Here is a 26271-nt window from a genome sequence, read left to right as displayed (position 1 = left end):
AAGATCATTGGGGAATTGTTGAAACATCATTGAGGAAATTGTTGACAAGTGTTGATAATTGGCCCGCGACATTTTGTCGAAACATCATTGTGGCCTCTCAATTTGAAAGATCATTGGCATATCGTTGAAACGATGGTGTATTTCACTCTTGAAAGCCCATTGAAGCAGTGTTGAAGATGTGTTGTTTGTCGATGTTGAAAGCCCATTGGGGTATTGTTGAAATGTGTTCTTTGTCAATGTTGAAAGCCCATTGAAGCATTGTTGAAGCTCGAAATTGAAAGCCCATTGAGGTATTGTTGAAAATTGTTGTTTGTCAATGTTGAAAGCCCATTGAAGCATTGTTGAAGCTCAAAATTGAAAGCCCATTGGGGTATTGTTGAAATGTGCTGTTTGTCAATGTTGACAGCCCATTGAAGCATTGTTGCAGATGTGTTGAGTCTCAATTGAAAGCCCATGGAGGTATTGTTGAAATGTGTAGTTCGTCAATATTGAAACCCCATGGAAGAAATGTTGCAGATCTGTTGAACATCAACACAAATTACGTTGAAAGCCCTTTATGCCCCACTGGGTATTTAGCAGTTTAAACCTGCACTTACCTTAAAATACTGCTGAGCTATGTTGCATATAATTACCTTTGATGTCACGGTGGTATGTCTGCTGTGAGAGGATAGGGATAAAATTTAAATAGAGGCATTTTGTACCGCAGGCCTCTGTCACCTTGGGCTCAAAAGCATGCTCCTATATTGCCTGTAATAAACCATATTGTAAAACTGCTAGCAGTACTGTTATGCCACTTTTTTCAATTGTCAGAGTGAATGGTCCTCTGAAAAATCAAGAGTGCTGAACTGATGCAGACAAAAACCATTTTTCTAGGTGAACTGTTTATTTGTAACCACACATCTGTGTAAATGTACAACCATTTGTAGTTTGAGATCAGAAACTTCTTAAAAACTATCGCACAGTACAAACTTCCTGCAGCTTGACACCATAACAAAATTGAATACTGAAGATGTAGTCAGTGTGGCTCTCAAGTAAAACACATTTACCAAAAGAAATAAATTTTAAAAAATAAATGCCTAAATAAAAAAATGTACAAGCAGACTGACATGACTGTAAATAAGAACACTCAAAAAAGGTACTTGCTTTCTCTATTAGGTAGCCAGTGGTACTATAACCATGGCACAATTTGCTTGTGCCCACAGCACTCAACTGAGACCTGATATGCAGGGTGGTTATCTTTAAGTTTCATGGAACTGAAGACTGACTGTTGCAGCTAACATAATTCTAGATACAGAGTGACAAACATTACTTGCATGAGAAACAAGACACCATAGTCAGCTGATTAACAAAAACTCAGTTCCTAATAAAGTTTTTACGAATTGTAGCCGGTAATTTTACAAGGTGTATGCACTTAGAATGAATTTCCAGAATGACACTAGTAACGAGACACATGCCATCAAACTGGCTGTAGAAATGCACTGCTGTAGCACTTACTTTTTTTAACAAAACGCACTGTTATGCATCAAAGCACAAAAGTAACTGGAATGCCCATGTATTTCTCTCACATTTATGGAAAAATTTCGAAACTGGTGTCATCTTGCAAATTAATTTCAAGTGAATGTCTTGAAAACTCACTGGCTACAATTTGCAAACTGAAATATGTGTTGTGATGTTATAAGTGAATTAATAAATTTATGACAATCAGTTTAATGTTTTCATTTCTTGTGCTAGTAATGTCCACCTCTGAATAATCCAGCTCAAGAACAAGAATTATGCTACCTGGCAGACAACTTAAATATCTGTAAAACTGAAAAAGGATCACTGTACAATCCTTATATGTTGGTTGAATGGTGTGCGCCAATTTCAGTAAACCTTACATACTTTTGAAACATGGCAATCACAATAAGTGATGCTTATGGGAGCAGTTTATTATGCTGCATTGCTGTTGCATGATCCAGTTGTGTTTTCTGCCATGATAACGTTCCTGCACAGGTAATTCCAAATCAAGCAACTTATTCATATTAACCGCTTCAGATTTTCATATGAAACAAGGACAGCTATTAGAGATGTGCTGGAATACAGCAAAATTGCTCCTTGTGCGAGTTCCATTTCAATTTTATTCGCTGCCACAAAAAATAACGAAAGAATTCAGAAGATATGGTTTTATGTAAACATAAAAGGCACATCATCGCCATTACTGGAGATGTTTCGTTGCATATTAAATTTAAGCCGACTTATACCTATTAATTTTACTCATGTATTTTAGATAGCAATAAACCATTTTTACAAAGTTATGTAAAATGCCGTTTTTACTGAACTCTAAAAATGGCACAGATGCACTTGCAGGTACACGATTCCATGCCGAATTGACAAGCATTTTTTTGACACCGCACATATATCTGAAACATTGCCACATGTTTACTAGACTTCGAAGCTCGTTACCCAGTTTATTTATTTTTGCCAGATATTTTGTAGCATTTTAGGTGACAGTTTAGTTTTCCTGTTCAGCTGAGCTAGAGGACATCAAATGTCCTCTAGCTTTTCATTTTTTTTCAAATGCTTCAAATACTTTTTTTATTCAAATGCACATTGTATTGATCGAGGCCTTCAAATGGTGTGCGTGGAAATACGGTGAAGTGATGAAACTGCCAAAATAGCCAATTTTTCAAATATTTGAATACTTCAATTGCTTTTGGCACCGGCAAAAATGAGTCAAATTGCAATCCGTTAGTTTTTTTTTCGTCAGAAAAAATTCACAGGACAGAAATTAAATACAGAATAGGTGACATAGGTGACATAGGTGACCCAGGTGACATAGTATAGCAGAAAAATATATGAAGCTCTGAAGGTTCAGTTGATCGCCTGTAAAAAAAAATTCTAATCTTTTGCAAGAAGCTTCATGTTCAAGGAAAAAACAGCCTTCGTAGTTGGCGAAAAAATGTGATACATTATTGGATAGCTCTACAAGTCTGCTTTGCATGTGTGAAGTTAAAAAAGGCATTTTTAAATGCGAGAAATTCTTTTTTGAAATTTTGTCAGCACCGACTTTTCTCTGAGGTGCGCACAGCTTGCTGGCCGGGAATGCAGACGACAAAGTCGGCTTCGTATGCAACACGGATGACAAAGAAGCGGTGTTAGGGTCTGCATTTGATTGCCAAGGGACACATGCTCTAATGCAACGAGGCTTGTGTTTGGTGTGGGCCAGGCAAACCATACAGCCATTGCACATAAAATATCGATACGAGGTCTGTTAGAAGAGTATCCGACCTTTGGCTGAAGAAAAAAAACTGGCATAACTGAAGCGTTGGAAACTTAATCACCCTCAAAATAGTCTCCTTGGGAATCCAGCCATTCCTCCCAGCGGTGCTGCCATTGTTAGAAGCATTCCGAGAAGGCCTCTTTCCAAATGGACTTTAGCTCAGCTGTCGTTGCAGCCATAATGTCTTCTCTTGTCTGAAATCACGCTTGTTTCAATGGCCCCTTGATTTCGGGAAACAGCCAGAAGTTCAGGCCGCCATATCAGGAGAGCAAGGAGCCTGTCGAACTACAGGAGTCTGGTTTTTCGCCAAAAAAGTCTGAATCAAGTGCGAGAAAAGCATTGTCGTGATAGATGTGCCAATTTCCTGTTGACAACTTCGGTATCATGCTCCATACAGCATCACATAGGCCATGGAGGACATCCCTGTAGTAGTCTTTAGTGATTGTTTGACCCTGTGGTGTGTATCCTTGGTGTACCACACTGCGGGAGTCAAAGAAAGCAGTCAGCAACACTTTGACGTTGCTGCACACTTAGCGGTCTTTGGTTGGCGACGTGGAATGCTTCCACTGTAACGACTGGGATTTGGTTTCCGGGTCGTAAACATACACCCAAGACTTGTCACAAGTGATTATGGTGTGGAATGCTTCCACTGTAACGACTGGGATTTGGTTTCCGGGTCGTAAACATACACCCAAGTAAACATACACCCAAGACTTGTCACAAGTGATTATGGTGTGGAATGCTTCCACTGTAACGACTGGGATTTGGTTTCCGGGTCGTAAACATACACCCAAGACTTGTCACAAGTGATTATGGTGTTCATGAAGTTGGGGTCACTGTTTGTGGAATCCAGCATGTCTGTGAGACTTCAACACGAAGTTGCTTTTGCTCCACCATGAGCAGCTTGGGAACGAATTTCGGCGCAACTCTCTTCATGGCCAAATCTTCGGTGATAATGGAATGTGGATAAAATGTGCTGATGCCCACCTCTTCCGCAATTTCTTGGATAGTTACACTACGGTCCCGCATCACCACGGGGTTCACTTCGGCAATGACCTGGTCATTTCGGCATGTTGATGGCCGACTGGAGCGTGGCTCGCTCTCAACCGATGTGTGGCCGTCTTTATACTGGTTGTACCACTCCTTAATCTGTGTGCTGCTCATAGCATAGTCACCGAAAGCAGTCTGAATCTTCCGGATGGTTTCCACTTGGCTGTCGCCCAGTTTCTGGCAAAATTTGATGCAGTAGCACTGCTCCAGTCGCTCTGCCATTTTCCTTGCAATAAAGAACCGACGAGAGCACTGTACTACCTCATTCAAACGCTGCGTCTCAGCAATTCACGATATTGGCAGGTGGGAAAAAATTCGTGCATGCGCACAAAGGTTCAAGGGCGGCTGATGAAAACGTGCTTGTTTCATATTCATCAGGTGTTCGCAAAAAAAGGTCGAATACTTTTCTAACAGACCTTGTACGTAATAAATATGTGAGGGAATCCTGCAGTGCTAAAAGATATGTTCCATGCAGTTTAGAAAAAGAAATATCAGCTATTATGTAGACAGTAAATCCAGAAAGAGCACTGATATTGTTCATACAAAGCATCTTAAAGGGCATGTCGCATTGCAATGCAACATAGAGGGAGCAGGACATTTTGTGCCCTGCTCCCTGAAGCCCAATGATGATGCAAGTAGAAAACACCTTCATAATTCAGACTGAAAACCTACATGAGTATGAACAAATTCTTGTGGTGTTGTTTGCTACCACTGTTTCAGAACTGGAACATGCTCATCTATGAAAGTCATATGTGCCATGTTCAGTCTGATGTGGTCAGACACCATTGGCGACCACTTTTTGCGTTCATGTTAAAAAAATACGAGTTGAGACTGCAGCAGCAGCGCTTGACGTCACCTGCTTTCGTAATGATAAAAAAGGCAGTCAGTTTGTTGAGTAGTTCCTGTGGCTAATATATTAACAACCTTTCCTTGCTAGATGACATGGCTTCATATATTTATGCTGTATGTGTGATCCACAAATGAACATTATAAAAAATAATATATCGCACTTAAAGAATAACTTTTTGTTACTTGTCACATGCATAGCAGACATGTACGGCTGTGTAGTGATGGGTGACACATTTTTGTGCCAACCACCAAAGCTAATTTTTTACCTTCAACACGAAGCTTGCAAAAAATTTCAACTTTAGTTTTTTTAGCTGATCAACTGAACCTCCAAGCCTTGAAATATTTTGCAGCTATACCAAGTGAACCAGTCTGATTTTATATTCATTTTGTGCCTTCTGTATTTCCCTACGTTAGAAGAAAATTCAAACTTTGCAAATTTTGGCAGTCACCACTTCAGTCTCTTGACATGAACACCATCTGAATATCTGGATCATACAATTTCCCTTTCAGAAGAAACGTGTATCAGTGGCTTCTAGCTTAGCTGGGCAAGAACAATAAATTTTTGCCAAAATTCAAAAAAATTTTTGTGAAGGAAATTAAATGGGGAGCAAGAGTTCGAAGCTTCAACTATATCTGTGATGGCCAAAAAAACGCTGGTTGGTTGCCCTGTAATGACTTAAGAGTATGTATGAAAGCAAATTTTCTCGAACATTTTCTCGCTGTACCTACTCAAAATCAAGCAAACTTGAAATGGTTTGCCATAATGGAACAGTTCTTGAAAAAATTGTTGGGTGGTTTGGCATGAAATGACTTAAGATACTTAAAAAATATATTAATAAGGAAACACTATCCTTAATGGAACCATATCAAAAACTAACATAAAAATGTAGTGAACTATAACAAAGCACAGCACTTGTATTCTGGATTGAGCAATCCAATGTGGGCTTCTCAGGAGACTAGCATAATTAACATAAATATTAACATAAAAATGTCAAGCCATAGAAAGGCACAACATTTGTATGCTCATATGAGAAATCCAAATTGGGTCCCTCAGGAGACTAACATAAAACATAAGAATGTCGAGAGTTACAAGAGCACAACACTTGTGTTTTGGTTTGAGCTGTCCAACTTGGGCTCTTCAGAGGTGAAGGGGCAGGGGCAGTTGCTTCACGGGCAGGGTCCCATGCGAGAAGCGAGGCCAGAGTTCTTTACATAGGGCATGTTGGTACCAGGAAATTTGCGACACGTGAAGCCTGCAAAAACAAGCCAGAACAAGTTTTAAACAGCAACTTCCACATGCAAAAGAATGGCATGCAATATGCCCTCGTTATAATGAAATTGATTTATGTATTTGTGTTGCTTTATTCCAATTTTCCACGGGTACAGCTTTACAGCATGACCATTTAAATTTATTTAGTGTGGCACAGGACTCCACTAAGTGTCAAATGCAGGAAAGGTCAAAGAGGAACAAAACACTGTAGCAATATAACTTTATGAATATCTTCAATGTCAAAGATGTGAACTTTGCTTGCTGAGAAAAAAATGGTGAAAAAAATTCATGTCGTTCATAAAGAACCCTGAACTGACAACTAAAATTATTTCTTGTAACTTCATAATTAAAATGTGCAGCACTTCACTGCTTTTCCATGCTCCTAATACAATAGTGTCATGTCACTAGAATTGAGTGTAGCTTCATTTGATGTTAGGTTTCCTGAGTTCACATGCAATCGGAACGTACTTCTCGCCTTACAATGACTTAGGACTTTCTACATTAAAGAAGACACTGCTTACAGCGAAGTATGTTTTCTGCCTCAACGACTGAATTACTGTTATAATGAGGATTCCGTGTAGTTGTGCATCAGGCTGCTTAGCATGACACATGCAGAATGTGACAGATACGAAGAAATGCTGTCTTTTAAGAGCCATATGCCATAGGACTGACTTCTTTAACCCTTTTAGAGTTCACTGCCAAACATCTGTGGCTGTGACAGAACGTTCTGAAAAAATTTGTCTTTTCAGAACAAAGTGTTGCCTAGCATCCCACTGGAGGTGCTGCAACCTTCTGAGACTTCTAGAAAATATTCTTATAGTGCTGTCGCTCCTTGGGCTTCTCCCAAACTGATCTTTCACTTAGCTCCTTGGTGTCTGTCATTGCACTAATTTGGGAGTGTTGCCACAAGTTTTTGTAAGTTTCATTACACAAAAAACTATGCTGCTTTATCCTGCATAAAAAATAAAACATGTAAAACTGCAAATACTGAAATGGTATTGCCACTTTATTGTTATTTAAAAACATTATTTACCAGTTTATTTTCTCGGAAAGTCGCCCTGAAGAACTTAAATCTGCATAAAAATATTAAGGATGCGCGAAAAGTGATTTTTGAGACTGAACCGAATAATGCCAGAAGCAAATCAAATATTGGATAGCTTCTGAATAATGAACAGCTGATATCACAATTAATGTAAGATGAGGTTCACATACTACTATTCTTAAAGTTAGCAAGTTTCTGTCATTGTTATGTTATGTAGTAGTAGTAGTAGTAGAAAACTTTTAATGAGATCGTTTAAGAGATTCGCGGATTCGAAGCCTCCGTCGTCTTTCTTGGCGCCGGCGACTTGAGGCTTCTCTTCAGCAAGGTTGGGCCCCTAGTCCAGGGCTCCACTGAGTCGCGCTGCATCAGCAGCGTGCCGCACTAAGGCCCTTTGGGCCGCGAGCTCGCTGCTGGTGAGCCGGCTCTCCCATTGCTCCGCACTCGGGAATTCGTGTTGGTGGAATGCTTTATTTCGTTCGCACTCCCATGTGATGTGGTATAGTGTGGGTGTGTCGCCGCACCAGGGGCAGTTTGCTCTGTATTGTGTTGGTGACATCTTGTTATAGATGTACAAGTTGGGGAAGGAGTTTGTTTGTAGCCTACGCCAGCCGACTGCTTCCTCCCTCGTGAGGGCTTTGTGTGGTGGTGGGTACTTGAATCTAGTCCCCCTGTATAGTTGTAATGTCTCTGTGTATCCCCCCTCGCATGCTAGTAGCTGAAGCTCCAGAACATCTGACATGCCTGCTCGGTATGTAAGCCCTCGAGCTAGGCTGTCTGCTCTTTCGTTCCCCGCTACGCCTGCGTGGCCTGGGACCCAGATTATGTGTTGTATGGGTGTCTGCTCAGCAGAGGCTGCTGCCCCACTGATTATCCTGAGGGCCATGCCGCTAATTCTGCCCTTCGTATAGTTTTTACACGTGTCTTTCGAGTCTGTTAAGATGTTTAGGGATCGGCCTTTCCTATAGCCTTCTGCTACCGCCAGCGCGACGGCAATTTCCTCGGCCTCCGTTATGCCCACGACCTCCACTGAGGCGCATGTGGCCATGTCTCCTGTGCTATTAGCTACCACCGTAGCGGCTAAGCGCTTCCCTGCATGTACGTACATGGAGGCGTCCGTATAGACTGTGTTCTCTGACCGGCCTAGCCTCCTTTCTAGCTGCTCGGCCCTTGCTGTTCGTCTGTCCTCGTGTAGGTTAGGATCCATGTTTTTAGGCAGGGGTCCTACATTAAAGGCCTTTCTAAGGTCGTCCGGTACGTCCGCGTATCTGTCTACCAGTCCGCACGTGTTCCGACCCAGCCTTCTCAGGAGCGCCCTTCCCGTAGAGGAGCCTCTGAGTCTGATGAGTTGTGCCCCCAATTGAGCCTCGGCAAGCTCATCGAAGGTATTGCTGATTCCGAGTTGGAGTAGCTTCTCGTTTGATGCGTTTCTGGGCAGGTGTAGAGCAATCTTGTATGCCTTCCTGAGAATACAGTCGGCTTGCTCTCGCTCCGCCTTTGTTGTTGCGTGGTAGGGCAAGGAGTACATAACTCTGCTAACGATTAGGCTGTTGACGAGTTTGAGGGTATCTTCTTCTTTCATCCCGTACCTTCTCTGAGAGACTCTACTGATCATTCTGCCAACCTGCTCCGCGGCTCTTCTCAGCAGGCTGATGGTATGGCTGCATTTTCGGCTGCTCTGCAGCCACATGCCTAGGATTCGTACCATGTTCTGCTCTGGGATCAATTGCCCCTCTAGAACTACTTCCAGCGAGGCTTTGGTAGGATTTCTTCCGATCCTGATGATTTCCGACTTCTCCGTCGAACATCTGAGGCCTCTCTCCCTGACGTAGGTCTCTACGCAGGTCGCAGCTTCTTGTAGTCTGTCCTGCTTCTCCCCTAACGATCCTTGGGTGACCCACACCGTGATGTCGTCGGCGTACATCGCGTGTTGGATGCCCGGGATTTCCTTGAGGCGTCTTGCTAGCCCGATCATCGCCATATTGAACAGGACGGGCGATATCACGGAGCCTTGGGGTGTTCCTTTGCAAGGCGTGGTGAAGACGTCGCTTCTCAGCTCCCCTAGTCCCACGGTCGCTGTTCTGTCGCTCAGGAAGGCCCTGATGTAGTCGTGGGTTCTTCCCCCGCAGTTGGTGTTGTTGATGCCTTCCATGATGGCGGCGTGGCTCACGTTGTCGAAGGCTCCCTTTATGTCGAGGGCCATGACAACGTTTTCGCCACTTCTCGGCATTTTCTCGAGTACTTCCTCCTTGAGTTGGAGTAGTACGTCCTGCGTAGACAGGTGGGCTCTGAACCCGTACATGCTGTCTGGGTACAGTTGGTTCCTCTCTAGGTGCGACTGGATCCTTTTTGTGATTACTTTCTCGTACATCTTGCCCAGGCACGACGTGAGGGAGATCGGCCTGAGGTTCTCGACCTGGAGTTTCTTGCCTGGCTTCGGGATCATTACCACTACCGCGTGTTTCCACTCGGCCGGCACTTTTCCTTCGTGCCAGAGCTTGTTGAAGTAGGCTGTGAGCTGATCTATGGCGCCATCGCTGAGGTTTCTTATGAGCGAGTTCTTGATTCTGTCCGCCCCCGCTGCTGTGTTTTTTGTTGCCGACCTGATCGCCTCGACGACTTCCTCTCTCGTTATGGGCCGATCCATGGTGGGATTCTCTTCGCCCTGGTACTCTTCTTGGTAGCTTTCGACCTGGTCTCTGCCGTAGCATTTGACCCGGACTTCCTCGAGTAGCTGTTCGTCCGTGCCCGTGTACTGGTGCACCAGCCTCTGAATCGATTTGCCGCTTTCTGATTTGTTCTTGCTCGGGTCCATGAGGGACTTGAGGATCTGCCACGTCCTGGCCGTGCTGAGGGTGCCGTTCAGCGCGTTGCTGAATTGCTGCCATCCTTGCCTAGCCAGCTGCGTTGCATACTCCTCCGCTTGTTTAGTTATTTCGGCTATTTTAATCTTTAGCTTCCTATTGAACTTCTGTCTTTTCCAATGCTTGGTGAGGCCGCGTCTCGCCTCCCATAGCTTGAGGAGCCGCTTGTCCACCTCCGGAGTTTGTTCGGTTCTATCCACCTCTTTAGTATAGAGTTCTTGGATCTGTCTGAGTTGCTGGCTCCACTCCTCCGCAGATACAATGTCGCCCTTGATCTGCTTGCAGTGTGCTCTGAAGGCGTCCCAGTCCGTTAGGCGGACCTTGCCTATTTTCCGCTTGATATTGTTTGCGGTTGTGCTGATCCTTATTATGTGGTGGTCGCTTCCAAGGTTCTCGAGCAGGTTCTCCCATTCTGCTTGTCTGGCGCCCCTTACGAAGGTTAAGTCAGGGCACGTGTCTGAACTGACGCTGTTCCCCTGTCTAGTTGGGTGGTGTTCGTCGGTTAGCAATTCGCACTCTGCCTGTTCTGCTGCAGCGCAAATGCCACGTCCCTTCTTGTCGTCTTTATTGTAGCCCCACCTCGGGCTCTTGGCGTTGAAATCACCTGCTATTACTAGGGTGTTGTTCCCCGCGAACTTTTTCGCCTCCGTAAAGAGCCTAATAAAGTCCCCATCTTTCTGTCTGGGCGGGCTGTATAGGTTTATAATATAAGTGCTTTTAGATCGTGCTTTCTTTTTGGGGATTATCTCCGTGATCACGTGTTCGATCCGGGTGTCCTTTATTTCGTTATGTGCTATGGCTACTACTTGTTTGCTAATGAGAGTTGCCGTACGGCCATTTTCCTGACACGTGTAGCCCCTAAGCGTAGGGGTGCAGTTTGTTTCCTGTAGCATAATTACGTCTGGTGGGGTTCCTCTGGCATAGATGAATTGCTGCAGGAGGCCTTGTTTTTGCCTGTACCCCCTGCAGTTCCACTGCCACATCTCTAATTGTTGGAGGCGTTCTGCCATGATGGGTTACCATTATTTGCGTTGGGGGTTTCTGTGCCGAACCTGCGTTCGTTAAGTAATCTGTCTCTAGCATCATTGGTTATTCTCTGTGTGTTTTGGCTCTTGATGTGCGTCCTGACATTCTGTTCTAACAGGGCAAACTTTTGTTGTCCCTGCTGCATTTCGCTTTTTAACTGCTGCATCTGCTCTTGCATCTGCCTCTGCATGTTCATCATGAAGGTTTTAAGGTCATCGTTGGAGGTCCCTCCCTCGTGGTGTTGTTGCCCCGTCTCCATCGCCCTAGGTGGTGGGGTCAGAGTCCTAGGCGGGGCATAGCCTGTCCTCGATTCACGTAGTTCTCTGATAACCTCGCTTAGCTGCTTCCTAAGCTGCTCAAGTTCACGTTTAAGTGCCGTATTTTCCTCCGCTAGCTGTTTCTCGCGTGCGGTTTGTGTGTTGTTTGTGTTCGAGTGCGGAGCAAAGAGTGATTTGGGAGGGCCGTCTCCCCAGCTCACCTTAACGCCGCCGCTCTTCTTCTTTTGCTGTCTCTGCCCTTGCGTCTGCTTCTGCTGTTGCTTGTCGTTGCCGCCCAGGGGTGGGAAGGACTCGTCCTTTTCGGATCCCCGGCTCTGGCTCCGGTTCCGGCTGCCCCCGCGGCTGCTCCGGCCCGACTCCTGACTCTCGTCACGGAACCATCTTGGTGTTCTTCCCCGGCTGCGGCCCCGGCTACGGCGTTGCTGCTGCAGGGGGCCCCACCGCAGCTCGCTCGCCGACTTGAGTCGCTGTTTGCAGTCTCTCGTGCCCGCCACGTGGTCGCCGCCACACAGCACGCATTTGGGTGTGCATGGGTGGTCTGCCGCCGGGTTCTGGAGACCGCACTGTCTGCAGGCCCTAGTCTCCGGATTCGGGCAGACGTCCATTCGGTGCCCCTGTTGGCCGCAGGTGTAGCATACCTGCCTCGTGGGCCGGTACGGGTAGCACCAAAATTCTCCGCTGTGGTAGAGAACTTGCTTCGGGAGGGTGGGGCCGTCGAAGGTGATGATGGCCGTGCTGGATCTCCCGAGCATTCTGGCTGTTAGGATCTTCACGCCTTGCGTGCGAACTCTGAGGCTTGCCTTGAGTTCCTCGGGCGAAGTCTCCGGATCCACTCCGTGGATCACCCCGCGTAGCGTGCCGTCCGGCGCCGCCACGTGTGCGTTTACGGCGTAGTTCTTGCCTCCGAAGCTCAGCTGCTTGATGCGCATAATCTTCTTGGCCGCTTCTTCGTTGCTGGTGCTCACAATTATGATGTTCGATCCAATGCGCAGCCGGATGATCAGGTCTTCTTCCTTACATCCCCGCTCGGTAGCCGCGACTACCGCCCGCGCCACGTGGTGTTGGTGCAAGTCTCTGACTGCGAGTCCTCTCGGCCGGAGGACGATTTTAAAGTCGTCTCTGGGGAGCGGAGGCAGGCGTCGCCTCGGCGCTCCCTCCCTCTCCTTCTTCTCCGCCGCGGCTGGCGCGCCAGCTGCGTTCTTCGTCGCCCCTGAAAAAGGCGCGCAATCTAGGCCGTTTCCCGCCAAGACTTGCTGCTTGCCGCCGCCGTCTTGGCGTTTCCGTTGTTTCTTCGACATGGCGACTATCCAGTCGTCTTCTTTTTCTCTGTCGATTCCGCTTACTTGTGAGCGTTGGATCGTTGAGGTGCTGCTTCCCGGGGCTTGGATCCCTGCTGCAGCGAGGCCGTCTCGGTCTTGCTGCATGTGGGCCACTTCGATGGTGTCGTGGAAGTCTTCTTCCATGTTTTCCTGGGATTCAGCCGAAGATCTTGTCGGTCTTAAGGTCACGGGTTGGTCGTAGCTCGGATTGCTCGTTCGGGACATCGCTCCGATGCGTCTTCACCGCGGGCCGAAGCCGGGAAGGCCGCGGAGCCCCGTACGTAACGCCCTGCCGACCACGTGGGAACTTCAAATGCCGATAAAATCCGAAAAAAGGACCCACCGGCTTGAAATTGGTATCCTCGTGGTCCTCTTCACTTCCGACGTCGATTCCGACCAGAATTTCGGTAGTCCGATGGGATTAACCGGGTCAAAGGACCCCAAAATCACGGAGCGCATGTGAGGCACGTCCGCACTCTTCGGCGAACGCAGCGTTCCCCCCTTGTTATGTTATGAAGAGCTGTTTATTAAAAACACAAATGGAGCAGCAAAAAGTTTCTTCACATGCACAGGACTCTTCAGTAAGCATAAATGATTGCTGTACAGCCTCTAAAGTATAGCTACTTTAGTAACGTAGCCTGGTCTGCTATTCTTATAAGTTCTTACGTTTTATGTCTATACTATGTTATTGGAGGTGAAAATTTACCGTACTTTGGCTCAAATTTCATGTTTTATTGGTGTTTCAAAATATTAGAATAATACTCACATTTACAAATAGTGACCATTCAAAGACTAAATTGAATAGGACACTATTCAATTCGAAAGTTTTGAGTATGTGCACACCACAAAAGATATATAACTCCTAAATTAGAGGCATATTTCTCCCCAAAATGTGATCCTCAACGGGCTAAACAAGAGCGACAGAAAAGCCCATTCATCTTTTTGATAAATTTAAGCCCATAATCTACTTGGCAATGGTTCATAACCCTGTTATAACCCTGTTAACAGGTAGGTGAAGTAAGGAAGCAGGAAACAATTCTAATAATTTCAGAATGGGAGTAGTGGACATGTCCGATGGTCTGTAAGAAGCTTTATACATTAGGCCCCAAGAGCCTATTCTCCATTTATTGAAGTATATGGGGAAAAGCCACATAATATTTTTTTCATATCTTAGAATACAAAGTGATAAAGTGCATGTTAATAAATACGAGTCATAGGTTAGGTGCTTAGAATAAGTAAGCATCCACTAAACATAGTACTGTTGACAGTGAAGCTGGCAACTCTGTCCCTGTTGTTTCTTTGATTGAAACTACCAGAAGAAAATTGCCACACCACTCAGGTTCCCTCTGCTGAAAGGTTTCGGTGTCGGATCACATGGACCTCCTTCAAGATGGGAGCAACTTTGATTTGATGTGGTCTGTTAAAATTGGTGAAACTACTGTTTCACATCTCAGAACATGGAGAGCTGTTTTGATTTCTGCAATTTGGTGAACGTGCTCCTGCTCGAGCTGAGCAGTAACCACACTTGAGCATAGCTTCTCCACAATTCGTGTATTAGAATAACACTTTCAGGCTACTCAACCATGTCCTCCATGCCAAAAGATTTGGAGCGTGCTTCGCAGACTATTCCTTGCAATGACAGCCAAGTAGCACTGCTAATGCACAAATGCAGCTCATTTTATTTGGTGGAGATGCTAAAAACTTTCGGCAGTGAAGGCAGCTTTTAAATTTTAGAAGCATTTGAGTATGGCGGCATTAGGCACTTAAGATCATATGAACAGTCATTCCAAATGGTAGGCTATTGTAGCACACAACTGCACACACGGGCTACATGAAAGTCGTTTGTTATGCCAATGGCAAGTTCATAATTTTAGAAAAAAAATGTGAATGTAAAAATGCAACCGGAAAGGATATATGGTACTTGCCTATAACAGCACTGACCCTGATGGGGTCAAGAGCCTCTGTTGCCCCTTGGTGTTATTTCCAAAGCCCAAATGGCCCATGAGCTCCTCCTCTGTGAACACATGGTGAAGCAAGGCCCTTGCAAACTTTCCTGGTCCACCATGGCAGGCCATAGTAAGCTGGGCCAGGATAACCTTCTGAATGTGCACTCTTACAGCCTATGTGAACCTGCATGTTTAAGTAAATGTTAGCAAAACAGTTTTAAGCCTTTCAAGTACATTCACACAACAGCCCTACTGCAAATAAATTACAAAAGTACCTGTTGCAAATCTAGAACGCTAAACTTGACTTCTTACAAGCTTCTGATACTGTCTGGATGCCACATGTTTCAAAAAAACAATCCAGCACAAACAAGAATAATAAACCAAAGTATCCAAACATCTAGTACTTGAAAAAGGGGAGTACCAGCGAAACACAAATGACACGCACACAAGGAAACGGCATTAGACATGGACGGACATTGGGACGGACCAGCGTTTGTCCCTGTCTAACGCCTTTTCCATGTGTGCGCGTCCTTTGTTTTGCTGGTACCCCCCGTTTTCAAGTTCATCATGCACCAACTGGCCCAAGAGCTTGCGTTAATGCACATCTAGTACTATTTATTGTGATTACCATTCTTGGGATACTTCATATTTTCAGGTGTTTGTCTCGATTGTCCCATCCATTTGTGTGAATATGTAGCCCATGGTCTAATGGGGAGATCGGGCTGCTATGTTTAGGGAAGAGTTCAATATCAACCGTTGGAACAGCTTAGGTGACTGGGTATGCGACCCTGGGCATATGCCACTTTTCAACGAATCTCTTTCACGCTATCTTGAGCATATGCTGCTGCTTGTGTTGGCAAGCAGCATTAGGAGCTCGAAGTGGGACATGATTGTCGATCATTACTAAGATTACCACTACACATCACGTTCGCTTGCTGTGCTCCAGAAGTAATGCGAGATTCCACTCCACTGTATGAAATGTACATAAGCCGCAAGGACAGTAAATTAAATCTCAATAAAATTATTCTACACGCAACGCACAGGCTGCACAAGATCACGGAGTGAACTCAGAAGTTTGTGGACAGTCAGTTGATGTCCATGTCAGGGACCTCTAGGGAGACTCGGTCATTTCCTCGATGTGCATCATCGTGCCGTCACACATTGTATTACAATTCTGTCTCGTTGTACCACTAATAGTCATCACGTATCACAGAATTCAAAATATAAATAGACACTTATATCTACTGTTTATTTAATCTTTACGGAAAATACTTTGAGCATGAGTTTTTGCAGAGATCATGAATTCTACCGCTTAAGGGAGCACTAAAGTAAAATTACATTAATTAAATTTTGGCGTTTTAAGTGCCAAAACGACAATCTGATGTTTAAGCTTGTTTCACATGCAAGCGATTCAGCTAATGGAGCGAACTGCGACGCGGCACTGCAAAGCTTTTCGCGAAGTTTCGTTTCACATGCATTGCCGCCGCGCATTTTCCGCTGCTGCGAATAGCAATGTTGCTGGCATAAAACACAGCACTTTCAGCCAGTTTCGGTAGTTTGCGACTACCAACATAAACATTGCTTTGTCCCTGCCTCTCAAATTTTTATTTTATAAATACATATCCTGCGCTTAGCAATTTAACAATTCGTTGAAAAGCTCTCTTGGCATGTTGCCTGTACCACGCGTAGCAAGTAAATAAACATCGTCCTATGCGCAGGCTTTCCAGAACTAATCCTCCGCTGGTCAAGTGTCGAAGTGGGCCATTCGGAAGCAGTGCTGCCGCTCTGCCGCTGCGATGAAATTCCAACTTGCCCGAACCTTGCCGCTCCCGCCACCGCTTGAAACTGATTTCTGGGCGCGGCGGCAGGATTTGCAAGCATTTTCGCTTGCATGTGAAACAGGCTTTAGGCACGCCATAGTGGGGAACTCTGGATTAATTTTTACCAAATCAGGCTGCAAGGTACATGGGCAGTTTTGGATTTCACCTCCATCAAAATGCGGTTGTTTGATCCTGTGACCTCGTGCTTAGCGGCGCTGTGCCAACACCCCTAAGCAACTATGGCAAGAAAGCACTAAAGAGAAAAATTATTTTAGATGTATCTGTAAATGACCTTTCTACAATTCAAGAGATTCACTCGTACCGTGACAAGAGGCTGAGTAAATTGTAAAAGCAGCTAGAGGAAAGATTGGTGGCAGAGCTGCCTTGAAGTTACCACACCCGCTTGCTATGACGTCATGGATTTTGATGATGTCTGTTCAGGTGCAGCAATTTTTTTTTACACATAAATATGTTCTTCATCGTATTCCAAAAACTTAACAACCGTCAGGAACTTTTACTGAAACAATACAACCCAAGTTTGTAAAAATACTTGAAATCCACGATGTGACAATGAGATGTCGGCACAAAGATTTTGGGGCGATACTCAGAAAATTGAACGTTGAGCTTTATTTTCTCCAATAATCAAGCAATTACCAAGAAATTTACAGAAATAGATATTTAAAATGATGCTTTATTTTAAATTCATTTAGGGTGTCATTAGTGTCCCCTTAATACAAAACAAGGAATGCACTTGGCTGCGTAATAGGTTAACATGCATCACTGGTTCTCATTAAGGCAGGATTATCAGTATAGCAAAGGGCATGCACTGGCTGCTCCAGAGGGGAGCCCTTCCACTTCCCCTCAACCTCCCAATTTCCAATTTATGAGCAGTGATACAATTTCTGTATCTTAACAAGACATAATGCCAAGATAGAGCATGTGGTGACCGGCACTTCGCACCATCCAGCTCGGCATCAATCTTTTTGGAATTTCGCCCTTGAAATGCAGAAAGCCCCGATCATTGCTCGTTCTTCAGCCAACTTTCTCAAAGGGTGCTGCTGTTCTGGTTTGATACCTCTAGCAGTGCACTGCTGTATGACATAGGTCATTATACCTTCGTTCTGGTAAAACTATAAAGATGTTCACTCATGTAGACCACTAACGTCCACACTAAGTTTCATATCAGGCATATACACTGAAAAAGACACATTCTGCGTTTAATATGTTCACAAGTGACACTGAAATTCACTCCTAGTCCCGGTGCAGTTGTTAAGTCTTTCAGCTGAGTGCTTAAAGGCACCATGTCTCCTAATGAAGGCACTCTGCACCAATTGATCACTGGAGCAATTGCCTTGCAGTTGCATCAGCAATGTTGTTTTTTTTCCTGCTTCCTGCAATACATTTTCACAGCATCACTGTATTTGATCATGGTGACGCTACAGAATGGATGACCAAAGAATTCACCTTTAGCGTTCCGGCTGGGGCGTCTCCCAGCTCACTTTGAATCTGAAAAAAGATGTCAGTATTAAAACGTGAAGCCACGATGCAGCAAAAGCGACAATCAAAAGAGCTACATGGACCATTAGGCTGACATAAATGGACGGATACAAATGACTAGTCATCGAATACACGAAAGTGTGGCCGCTCTTGCCAATGGCAGTGTGAGCTTGTCAAATAATTTATTTCACATTCCTCTACTTATTTTAAAAATTATTTCCACGCATCTACTTAACTGTTATGGCCACATATTAAAGGCAGCTCCTTCATATAAAGCCACAGTGTTACATTCTTTTACTCCCCGTCTACCTGATGCTACTGACGTTTTGCTTACACTCAAAGAAAGAATTTCACAGACCTGCTCTTTCGACAAAGCATTATTCCAAGCTTGTGGCAAAGCGTCGTCATTTAGTTCACAACGATGCGCTCCCCTTTCAATCTGCTCACTGTGTAGTGCTCGGATTCAAAGCAAAAATGGCTTTTCGACATAACTAGCTACTTCTATGGTCACAAGAAACAATGCTAATTATTGATGTTTATGTTGCCGATAACATATACATGCCGCCTCGAAACACAGTGGGACGACAAGGCAGATATGCCAGGCATTTATCTCGTTCCTTTACTGATTTTAAAACTTTGTTACATCAATCAGTTACTAAAGTGCGAAAAGCTGAAATTTCACGCTGTTACATTTCTTTAATGTTCTATCCCAGTAAAGTAGGACCTGGAGTGCCATGAAATCTGCCTTTCCGTGAATGCAGAGCGCCTACGCGAAGCCGTTTGGGCGAAGCACTCGATGGCACCGAACGGTGAAGATAAAAAAAAGAAAGTTGAATGCGCGCTAACAGGTGGAAAACAAAACACACGCGGTTGGCAAGGCGTATAACTCGGTGATTTCGCAGCACTCTAGCATCACCCCTATTGTATGTCACGTATCGCATAGAATCGCATGTACACACTTGAAATTTTTTATTATTGCGAGACAGCCTCCTCCTCTGTGTTTTCCGGTCGCGCGAACGTCGGCCGCACGGCGTGACAGATAGTGGCGTTGAAGCACCGCGGTGTCACTCGATCATGAAGGGAACAGCAGGGAACAGCGCAACAGAATACATTTTCGCTGATCCCACCGCCCCCCCCCCCCCCCCCTTTGTTGCTACAGCTCACTCACACGCCTTGTACTAGCGTGGCGCAAACGAAATATCTTCGATTACAGTACAGATCGGATGGTTTCACGTCGCATTGTTATGCGCTCATTAATAAGGCTAACTCAATCGGTGCTCGAACACCGTATCAGAAATCATGGCGTACAACAGCCCTGTTTTAGCTGGCACCACATAGCTGCCTTACGTCACCACAAGCGGAGAGTAAAGTTAAACCAGGACAAAGCTCCACGTTATATATCACAAATCTAGTGCTGTACAACCAATTCTCGCAACGGAAGGATAGTGCTAGGAATGAAAACTAGAAAAGAGGCGCGCGGAAAACACGCACAGGCGCTAAACTCATTTCCGGGCATTACCGCGTCGCAATGGACGAACAAGGGGAATTCGAAACACTCAACTCACCGTTGATGTCGCTGAGTCGGAGGCGATAATGGCGATCTTCGAGGCAACAAGCCCATAAAAAGCGAGCAACACGCAGGAATATTCCAAAGATGTCACAGCGAAGCACACAAAGAACGCAGAAAAGCAGGAAGCTTTCAAGCGAACAGCGTACACGAACTCGCCGGAATGCTCCAAGCATCAACACCGCAAACGCGCAATCATACATGTACACTCATACAAATACACGCTTATATTATCATAAATTGTACCATTTGATAACAAATTCTGTGATGTCATGTTATTACAGAACAATTGTTGCGCTTTGCAAGTGTATGAAAATTTTTTGCTTCACTTCTTTGATGAACTACTTTCTTTAGCGCAGTAACGCGGTGCACCGGCCGGAGCTAATGGAGTGCGCGGGAAAAGGCGCCAAATTCAAACGTCGCAAACGCCGTGCTAATTTGTGCGCGCACAGTTTTCGTCGTTTGGATTAAAAAAAAAAAAGTAACGCGTGCTGCAACCATGCCGACTGAACTGTTGACCAGAAAAGTACAGAAACGTCGCTGTTTGTGCTTCTTATTTCGACGTCACAGCAAACTGTAGGCGGTCTGTCGTCCCATTCTTTTAAACATTTGTGTGTGTGCTTCTGCGCTGTGCGATTTGTCACCGAGAACGTATAGCAGCGCACATTCTGCTTGGTGGCCGAGCAGATTCCCAACACATTCGCCAGCACCCCGTCTACGTCACAGAAAAGAATTTGGCCTCCATGTGAAATATGAGCACGATGACATACATATCAGCCAAGCTTTTCGTTTCGTTCTGTATCGTGCTAACGGGTAACATCTAAGCGATACGCACTCTGTAAAAACGATGTTCACTCCTTTATCCGCCGCACCCGCCGTGGTGGCATAGTGGCCTGAGGTGTTGCGCTAATAACCCGAGTGCTTGGGATCTAATGCCGGCCGGGGCGGCTGCATTTCGATGGAGGTGAAATGCAAGAACGTGCGTGTACTGCGCGTTCGGTGCAGGTTAAAGGACCCCAGATGGTGAAAATAAATATGGAGTTTCTTACTACGGTGCGGCTCATAATCAAAGCGTGGATTTGGCACGTCAAACCCCAGACTTGAATTTTGTTAACGTTCTCCGCCGCCTTGACCATATTTAACATGGAGGCATGCAATGCCGTTTCCTAACGCACAGCCAGGGTACTGCCCCCTTATAATGGACGCCGATGGAAATGCAGGATGCGTCCAATCATCGGTTGTTTGTCACTGCTTGTAGGGACGTTTGTCTTCTCAAACTGCATATTTATATATATATATATATATATATATATATATATATATATATATATATATATATATATATATATATGTTTCTGCTAACTTTAGGCCGAGTGTAAACTCTATGCCCTCTATGACGACGCGACTAAATGCATGTTGCTCCCTTTGGTATGTAGCGTGTCGCGCTATTTCTATATATTGCTTAATTAGCCAATTAGTCAAGGATAATTAACCAACTTCTGAAGCAAGGAAGTTAGGAAAGAAATTCCAATTAGAAAGTTGCAGAGCAGTCGGCAACACGTCCGAATAAGCAGTTTCTGTCTTTCTATCTGTTAAGTATTAGTGTTTTTCAGCTTACTGCGGATGCTCGCGAAATACAAAAAGCACCACGTGACATGCCCGCCTGCGAGTCATGATTGCACTGCTCCTAAGCCTTCTGCGCACAAACGAAAACATACCATTTAACCGGTGTGAACACCCGTCTGCTTATCGCCATCATGAACCGCAGCGAGGTGGTGGTGGTAGAAACAAGCACGTCGCTGGCGATCAATACTACAGCCAACGCCTTCGTCACTGCCCTGTCGCCTTTTAAGCGGCAACACACCCTGCTCGATGGTATGCTCGTTTGGAGCGCTGCACGCACGGCGCGCAAGCGGGTATGCCAGGTGATATTTTTTGTTTTTCTCGGGCATCCGCAGTAAGCTGAAAAACACTAACACTTAATAGATAGAAAGTTAGAAATTTCCTAATCGGACGTTTTGCAAAGTGGTCTAGAACTTTCTAATTGGAATTTTTCGCCTAACTTTGTTCATTCAGAATGGCTAATTTTCTTGACTAATTAGCTACTTAGGAAAAATACAAGAATAGCGTGACACGTACAAGAGTGAGCAACATGCATTTGGTCGCATCGTCTTATGGTGCATCGGCATATTTTTAAACTCTGAGTAAAGTTAGCTGAAACACGTGTATATACGTATATGGTTCAAGTAACGTGTAACAACACCCTGTATATATGCAATGGTGATCAAGTGATCAGTAAAGCAACATATATGTGCAAAAGACGCACACATACATATGTGCGTGTGTTTTTCACATGTACTTCGAAACTCAATATTGCTCGTGACTCAGTGTTATTCAACAATAAGTTAACAGCATTTAGTCAACGACTTTATTGTTGGAAACTACTCAACAATAGTTCAATACTCAATACTTTTCAACAATATGTCAAGAGAATTTAGTCAACGACTTTATTGTTGAAAACTACTCAACATTAGCTCAATAATACTCAATACTATTCAACAATATATCAACAGAATATAGTCAACGACTTTATTGTTGGAAACTACTCAACAATGGCTCAATAATACTCAATACTATTCAACAATATATCAAGAGAATTTAGTCAACGACTTTATTGTTGAAAATTACTCAACAATGGCTCAATAATACTCAATACTATTCAACACTATACCAACAGAATTTAGTCAACGACTTTTTTGTTGTGAACTGCCCAACAACTTTACTGTTGAATTAGTGCTCTGTGGTTTCAATAATTGTTGAGGTATTGTTGAAAGGCTATTGAGTCAACAGTTCGTCAACAATATGCCAACAACATTTCAACAGTCATTTTCATAAGGGTATTTCCCACGTGCAAAGAAAGAACTTTTGCCCTATGAATCATCCCACTCAAAGACCGTGAAAAGAGCAATTGCATCGCTCTGCATGGAATCGGCGCTTCAAAAGTCGTGCCCGCACGAAATGCTTTTTAGTTTTGACTATCAGGTTCGCAGGCTATTGGCCGCAGGTTTCCCTTGCTCGGTCGTCGTAGCTGTCGCTGATACCCTCCTCAAGAAATTTGGGCACCGACGAATGAAGGCTGCACCTGAACGTGTGAAGACCAAACCTGAGGTGATGCCTTACATTCATAAGGTTTCACACAACCTCAAAAAGATGGCCAGCAGGCACAACGTGCCGCTTGTTTTTTCTGCGCCAAACAAGTTGGCGAGGCTGTGCCCCCGCATCTGCGGTGAAGGTCAACGCGGTTGCAAAAAGCAGCATGAAGATGTCTTCGTCAGGTGTGCCCTAGGAGTGGTATACCTTATTCCCCTGTCCTACGGCAAGTGCTATATCGGGCAGACGGGGCGTTGCCTCAATGACCGCTTAAGGGAACACTCTCAAAACGTAACAAAACAAGACAAACTTGCGAATTTAGTTTCGCATTTAATAATAATAATAATATATGGGGTTTTACGTGCCAAAACCACTTTCTGATTTTGAGGCACGCCGTAGTGGGGGACTCCGGAAATTTTGACCACCTGGGGTTCTTTAACGTGCACCTAAATCTAAGTACACGGGTGTTTTCGCATTTCGCCCCCATCGAAATGCGGCCGCCGTGGCCGGGATTCGATCCCGCGACCTCGTGCTCAGCAGCCTAACACCATAGCCACTGAGCAACCACGGCGGGTTAGTTTCGCATGTGATGGTTTGCGAGTGCGTGCCACGGTTTAAAGAAGCAAAGGTTCTGGGCAGAAGTGCAAGTGCAAAAGCTAGAGTTTTGCTAGAAGCTTTCCACATACAAAAAAAGGCGGGTCTGTGCATCAGCGATGCTTCAATAAATTTGTACTCGGCTGAGCGCACACTTCTGGGGAAATTTGAAAAACCATAACGGTATGGCTTTTCTTCAATTGGTCATGTGTTCACTTCTTGCTGCTCGGGAGTTTTATCATCTCGCTTCGCGTGCATGACATTGTTTTTGATATGGCGATAAAGAAGGCTGGTGTAGTTCGGTTGTGCGCATGTGTTGTGATTCTTTTAAATATAGAATTTTTGCGAAAAATAAACCAGTTGTCAGTAGCGTTTCTTCGTCGTCGTGTCGTCTTCGTGTGTCCGTTCCTTTTTAGCGCTACAATCAGTTTTAAAGAACATGGGGAATTGCAGGTGGAGCAGAACACAGCCCTTCCCCTCCCCCTGGTACTTCACAGCGTTGGGTGCCTCGCGTTGGGTGCCTGCCGTTGAGTGACTTCAGTGCGAAGGCCACCGTTGCCATTGATTCAGTTTTTAAACGTGATGACAGTGTTTCCCTTGCTAACGTGAAATTGAAAGCAAAAAAACTATGCAAATCCCTTAGCCTTGACAAGCTAGCAAAAGTGATAGAAAAAACTAAAAAGCTAAGCCTAGACATTTTCTTCTCAGCTAAGACGCATGAGAATGACTGCCCTCTGCGGGTTATCGTAACTGAAGCAGCGACTTGGCAGAAATATGTTGGCTTGTTTTTGCAAGATAAACTAAACCTTCTAACCATTGACGATCCTTTTCTCATTAGACATTCTGGTGAAGTTATTAGTCAGCGCTGTGTATGTCGTCTGTCACTGTCCTTGTCCTTTGCGCTGTACGTTATTTTTGGGAGAGGACGCGCTTGCTGCCCGTGTTCGTCTCCATCGCGGGGAGGGGGGATTGAGCCGCGGTCTTGGGCTCCCCTCACACGCCTTCACAAGCACACACAGCGTAGGGCGTGCGGCGATGGTTTCCTAGCTGCCTGAACATTATGCGCAACCTCGTGGCAATGGCGACGGCGGAAATGCGCTTAGAGTGTGCATATAATTTATATACCAATAAAAAGGAAATACATATTAGTACAATCTCTAAACGACTGGAAAATCACTTCAAATTTGCAGTGCCGGCTGCGTCTGCTGCGCGTGGCTTCTGATGTGTCAGTGGCATGCTGCACTGCATACTTTTCCGCTGCTGCCACGGCGCGCCGCGACGAGCCGTTTCGCTTATATTTCACCGTTGTGCCAGAGTGCTCTCCTCCTCGCCCCACTCAATGCTTGAGCGGGAGAGAGGACGAACCATCTTGACTTCTCCCCTGTGTAGCTTCCGGCGGGATAGCGGAGGCGAGAGAGAGAAAGCCACGTATCGGTGCGAACACTACTCTAATAATTGAAGCACACGAAAACGTGTATTGGCATGAAATTCCTGCGACGACATCCTTTAATAGTGAGGCCATTTTATGAACAGGTAGAGACGTGTTTCAGGGCCCTTTTAACATATTGTACAATGTTATCATTTTGAGTTTTCTTTACGGCAGTCAATAAACTTTTTCTTTGGGTTTGTAATAAAGTACCCGTAGGTATTTGTTTTGGGAAGTACAATGGAACGATTGCAAGAGCGCGGCCATGGTCATCATCTCAAGCGAAAAAAAAAAGAACAGTTGGGTGTGGTTCAGATGCGTGGGTTTTGCTCCTGCGCTATGACCGTAAACGATTCACTCACCGCTGTCCTCCGGAGCCATTTCGACGCTTAGTTCGGCCGACTGAGGCTTCCCGTGCGCTGTCCCTTGACCGGCTGCCTTTGACTTGCACTTGCTTAAGTCGTGCTTACTATTTTGCTGGTGTGGTTTGGAGCTGGCGCTGCCTTCCGGAGGCACACGGGTACCATTGTGCTCCACGAACTTGTCCAGAGTTCGGCGTTCGGCCGAAGAGTCTTTTGGGGATGGACCAATGCTGTGCTCCATGTCTGCTTCTTCTTTCTTCTCCAATCGATGTTGGTGTTGATTCCTTCGAACGGGGCGCTCACCTACGAACAAGACCAATCACACAAGGACAAACAAAGGGATTAGTTATAATTTACCCGAATTTAGCAAAAAAAAGAAACAAATAATGGTATTTATTCGCCGTTACAGATAGGGTAAAAGGGTGGCGGTTTGGGCGAGTTGGTATGTCACTAATTTTTTTAGGCTTGTAGCGCAGGAATAATAGTACCGACATCTCTCACATGGGCTCCCGCTTCTCGTGCTTCTCACCCCGGAACAAGGCCAGTGACGAACCAAATTTTTGCCCCGGTGCGACCGGCAAGACGAGAGAAACCGGCGGACACTAGCCGCTTTCGGGTGAGTGCACCTTATCACAAGATATCAAGTGTTATTCCCGACGACCGCCCGCCCACCCGGTTAAGCCTAACGCCAGAACCAGCTCCGCGCGCCGCGCGCCGCGTGAGCACGAGCACACGAGCGCTCGCCCACGCCGCGGCCACGGAGTAAGACATATAGGAGGTGAAACTCCCGTCAGCGCGAGCGAGCGCGGGCGACCAGATAAAGTCACAATTGTTGCATGCGCCGACGCTACCCTATGCAGTGGCGGCACCATGCGGCGCGTCGTAGAAGCCGCAGCGGAAAAAAAAAAAGCAGCGCCCGGCAGGCGGCTTGGCGGCTCCGGCAGCTCCGGCGCTC

General features: G+C 45.3%; 1 protein-coding gene and 1 long non-coding RNA gene across 4 annotated transcripts in view; both read right to left on the bottom strand.

Annotated features, from left to right (window-relative positions):
* LOC135899462 (uncharacterized) overlaps positions 1-26042 on the bottom strand; it is a 96902-nt gene extending 70860 nt beyond the window's left edge. Inside the window, exons 1-2 of one of the 3 annotated variants that reach the window (XM_065428721.2) lie at positions 25809-26042; positions 25317-25619 (exon numbers count right to left, since the gene is read on the bottom strand). In XM_065428721.2, the coding sequence (XP_065284793.1) occupies positions 25317-25557 (241 nt within the window). In that variant the 5' untranslated portion in view covers positions 25558-25619; positions 25809-26042. Of the gene's footprint in view, positions 1-25316; positions 25620-25808 lie in introns of those variants that run through there. The other 2 variants (XM_065428722.2, XM_065428724.2) reach the window with 2 other exon arrangements.
* Positions 847-20030, bottom strand: LOC135899461 (uncharacterized). The gene is made up of 4 exons (XR_010563620.2): positions 19783-20030; positions 18185-18226; positions 14880-15084; positions 847-6411 (listed from the first exon to the last, which is right to left on the bottom strand). It is a non-coding gene; the product is annotated as an uncharacterized lncRNA (long non-coding RNA).
* Positions 26043-26271: the final 229 nt, after the last annotated feature.

This window comes from Dermacentor albipictus, chromosome 6, assembly GCF_038994185.2.
Source record: "Dermacentor albipictus isolate Rhodes 1998 colony chromosome 6, USDA_Dalb.pri_finalv2, whole genome shotgun sequence".
NCBI classification, from domain to species: domain Eukaryota; kingdom Metazoa; phylum Arthropoda; class Arachnida; order Ixodida; family Ixodidae; genus Dermacentor; species Dermacentor albipictus.
Note: the sequence above shows the minus strand (reverse complement) of the source record. Positions and strands in the feature narration are given on the sequence as shown.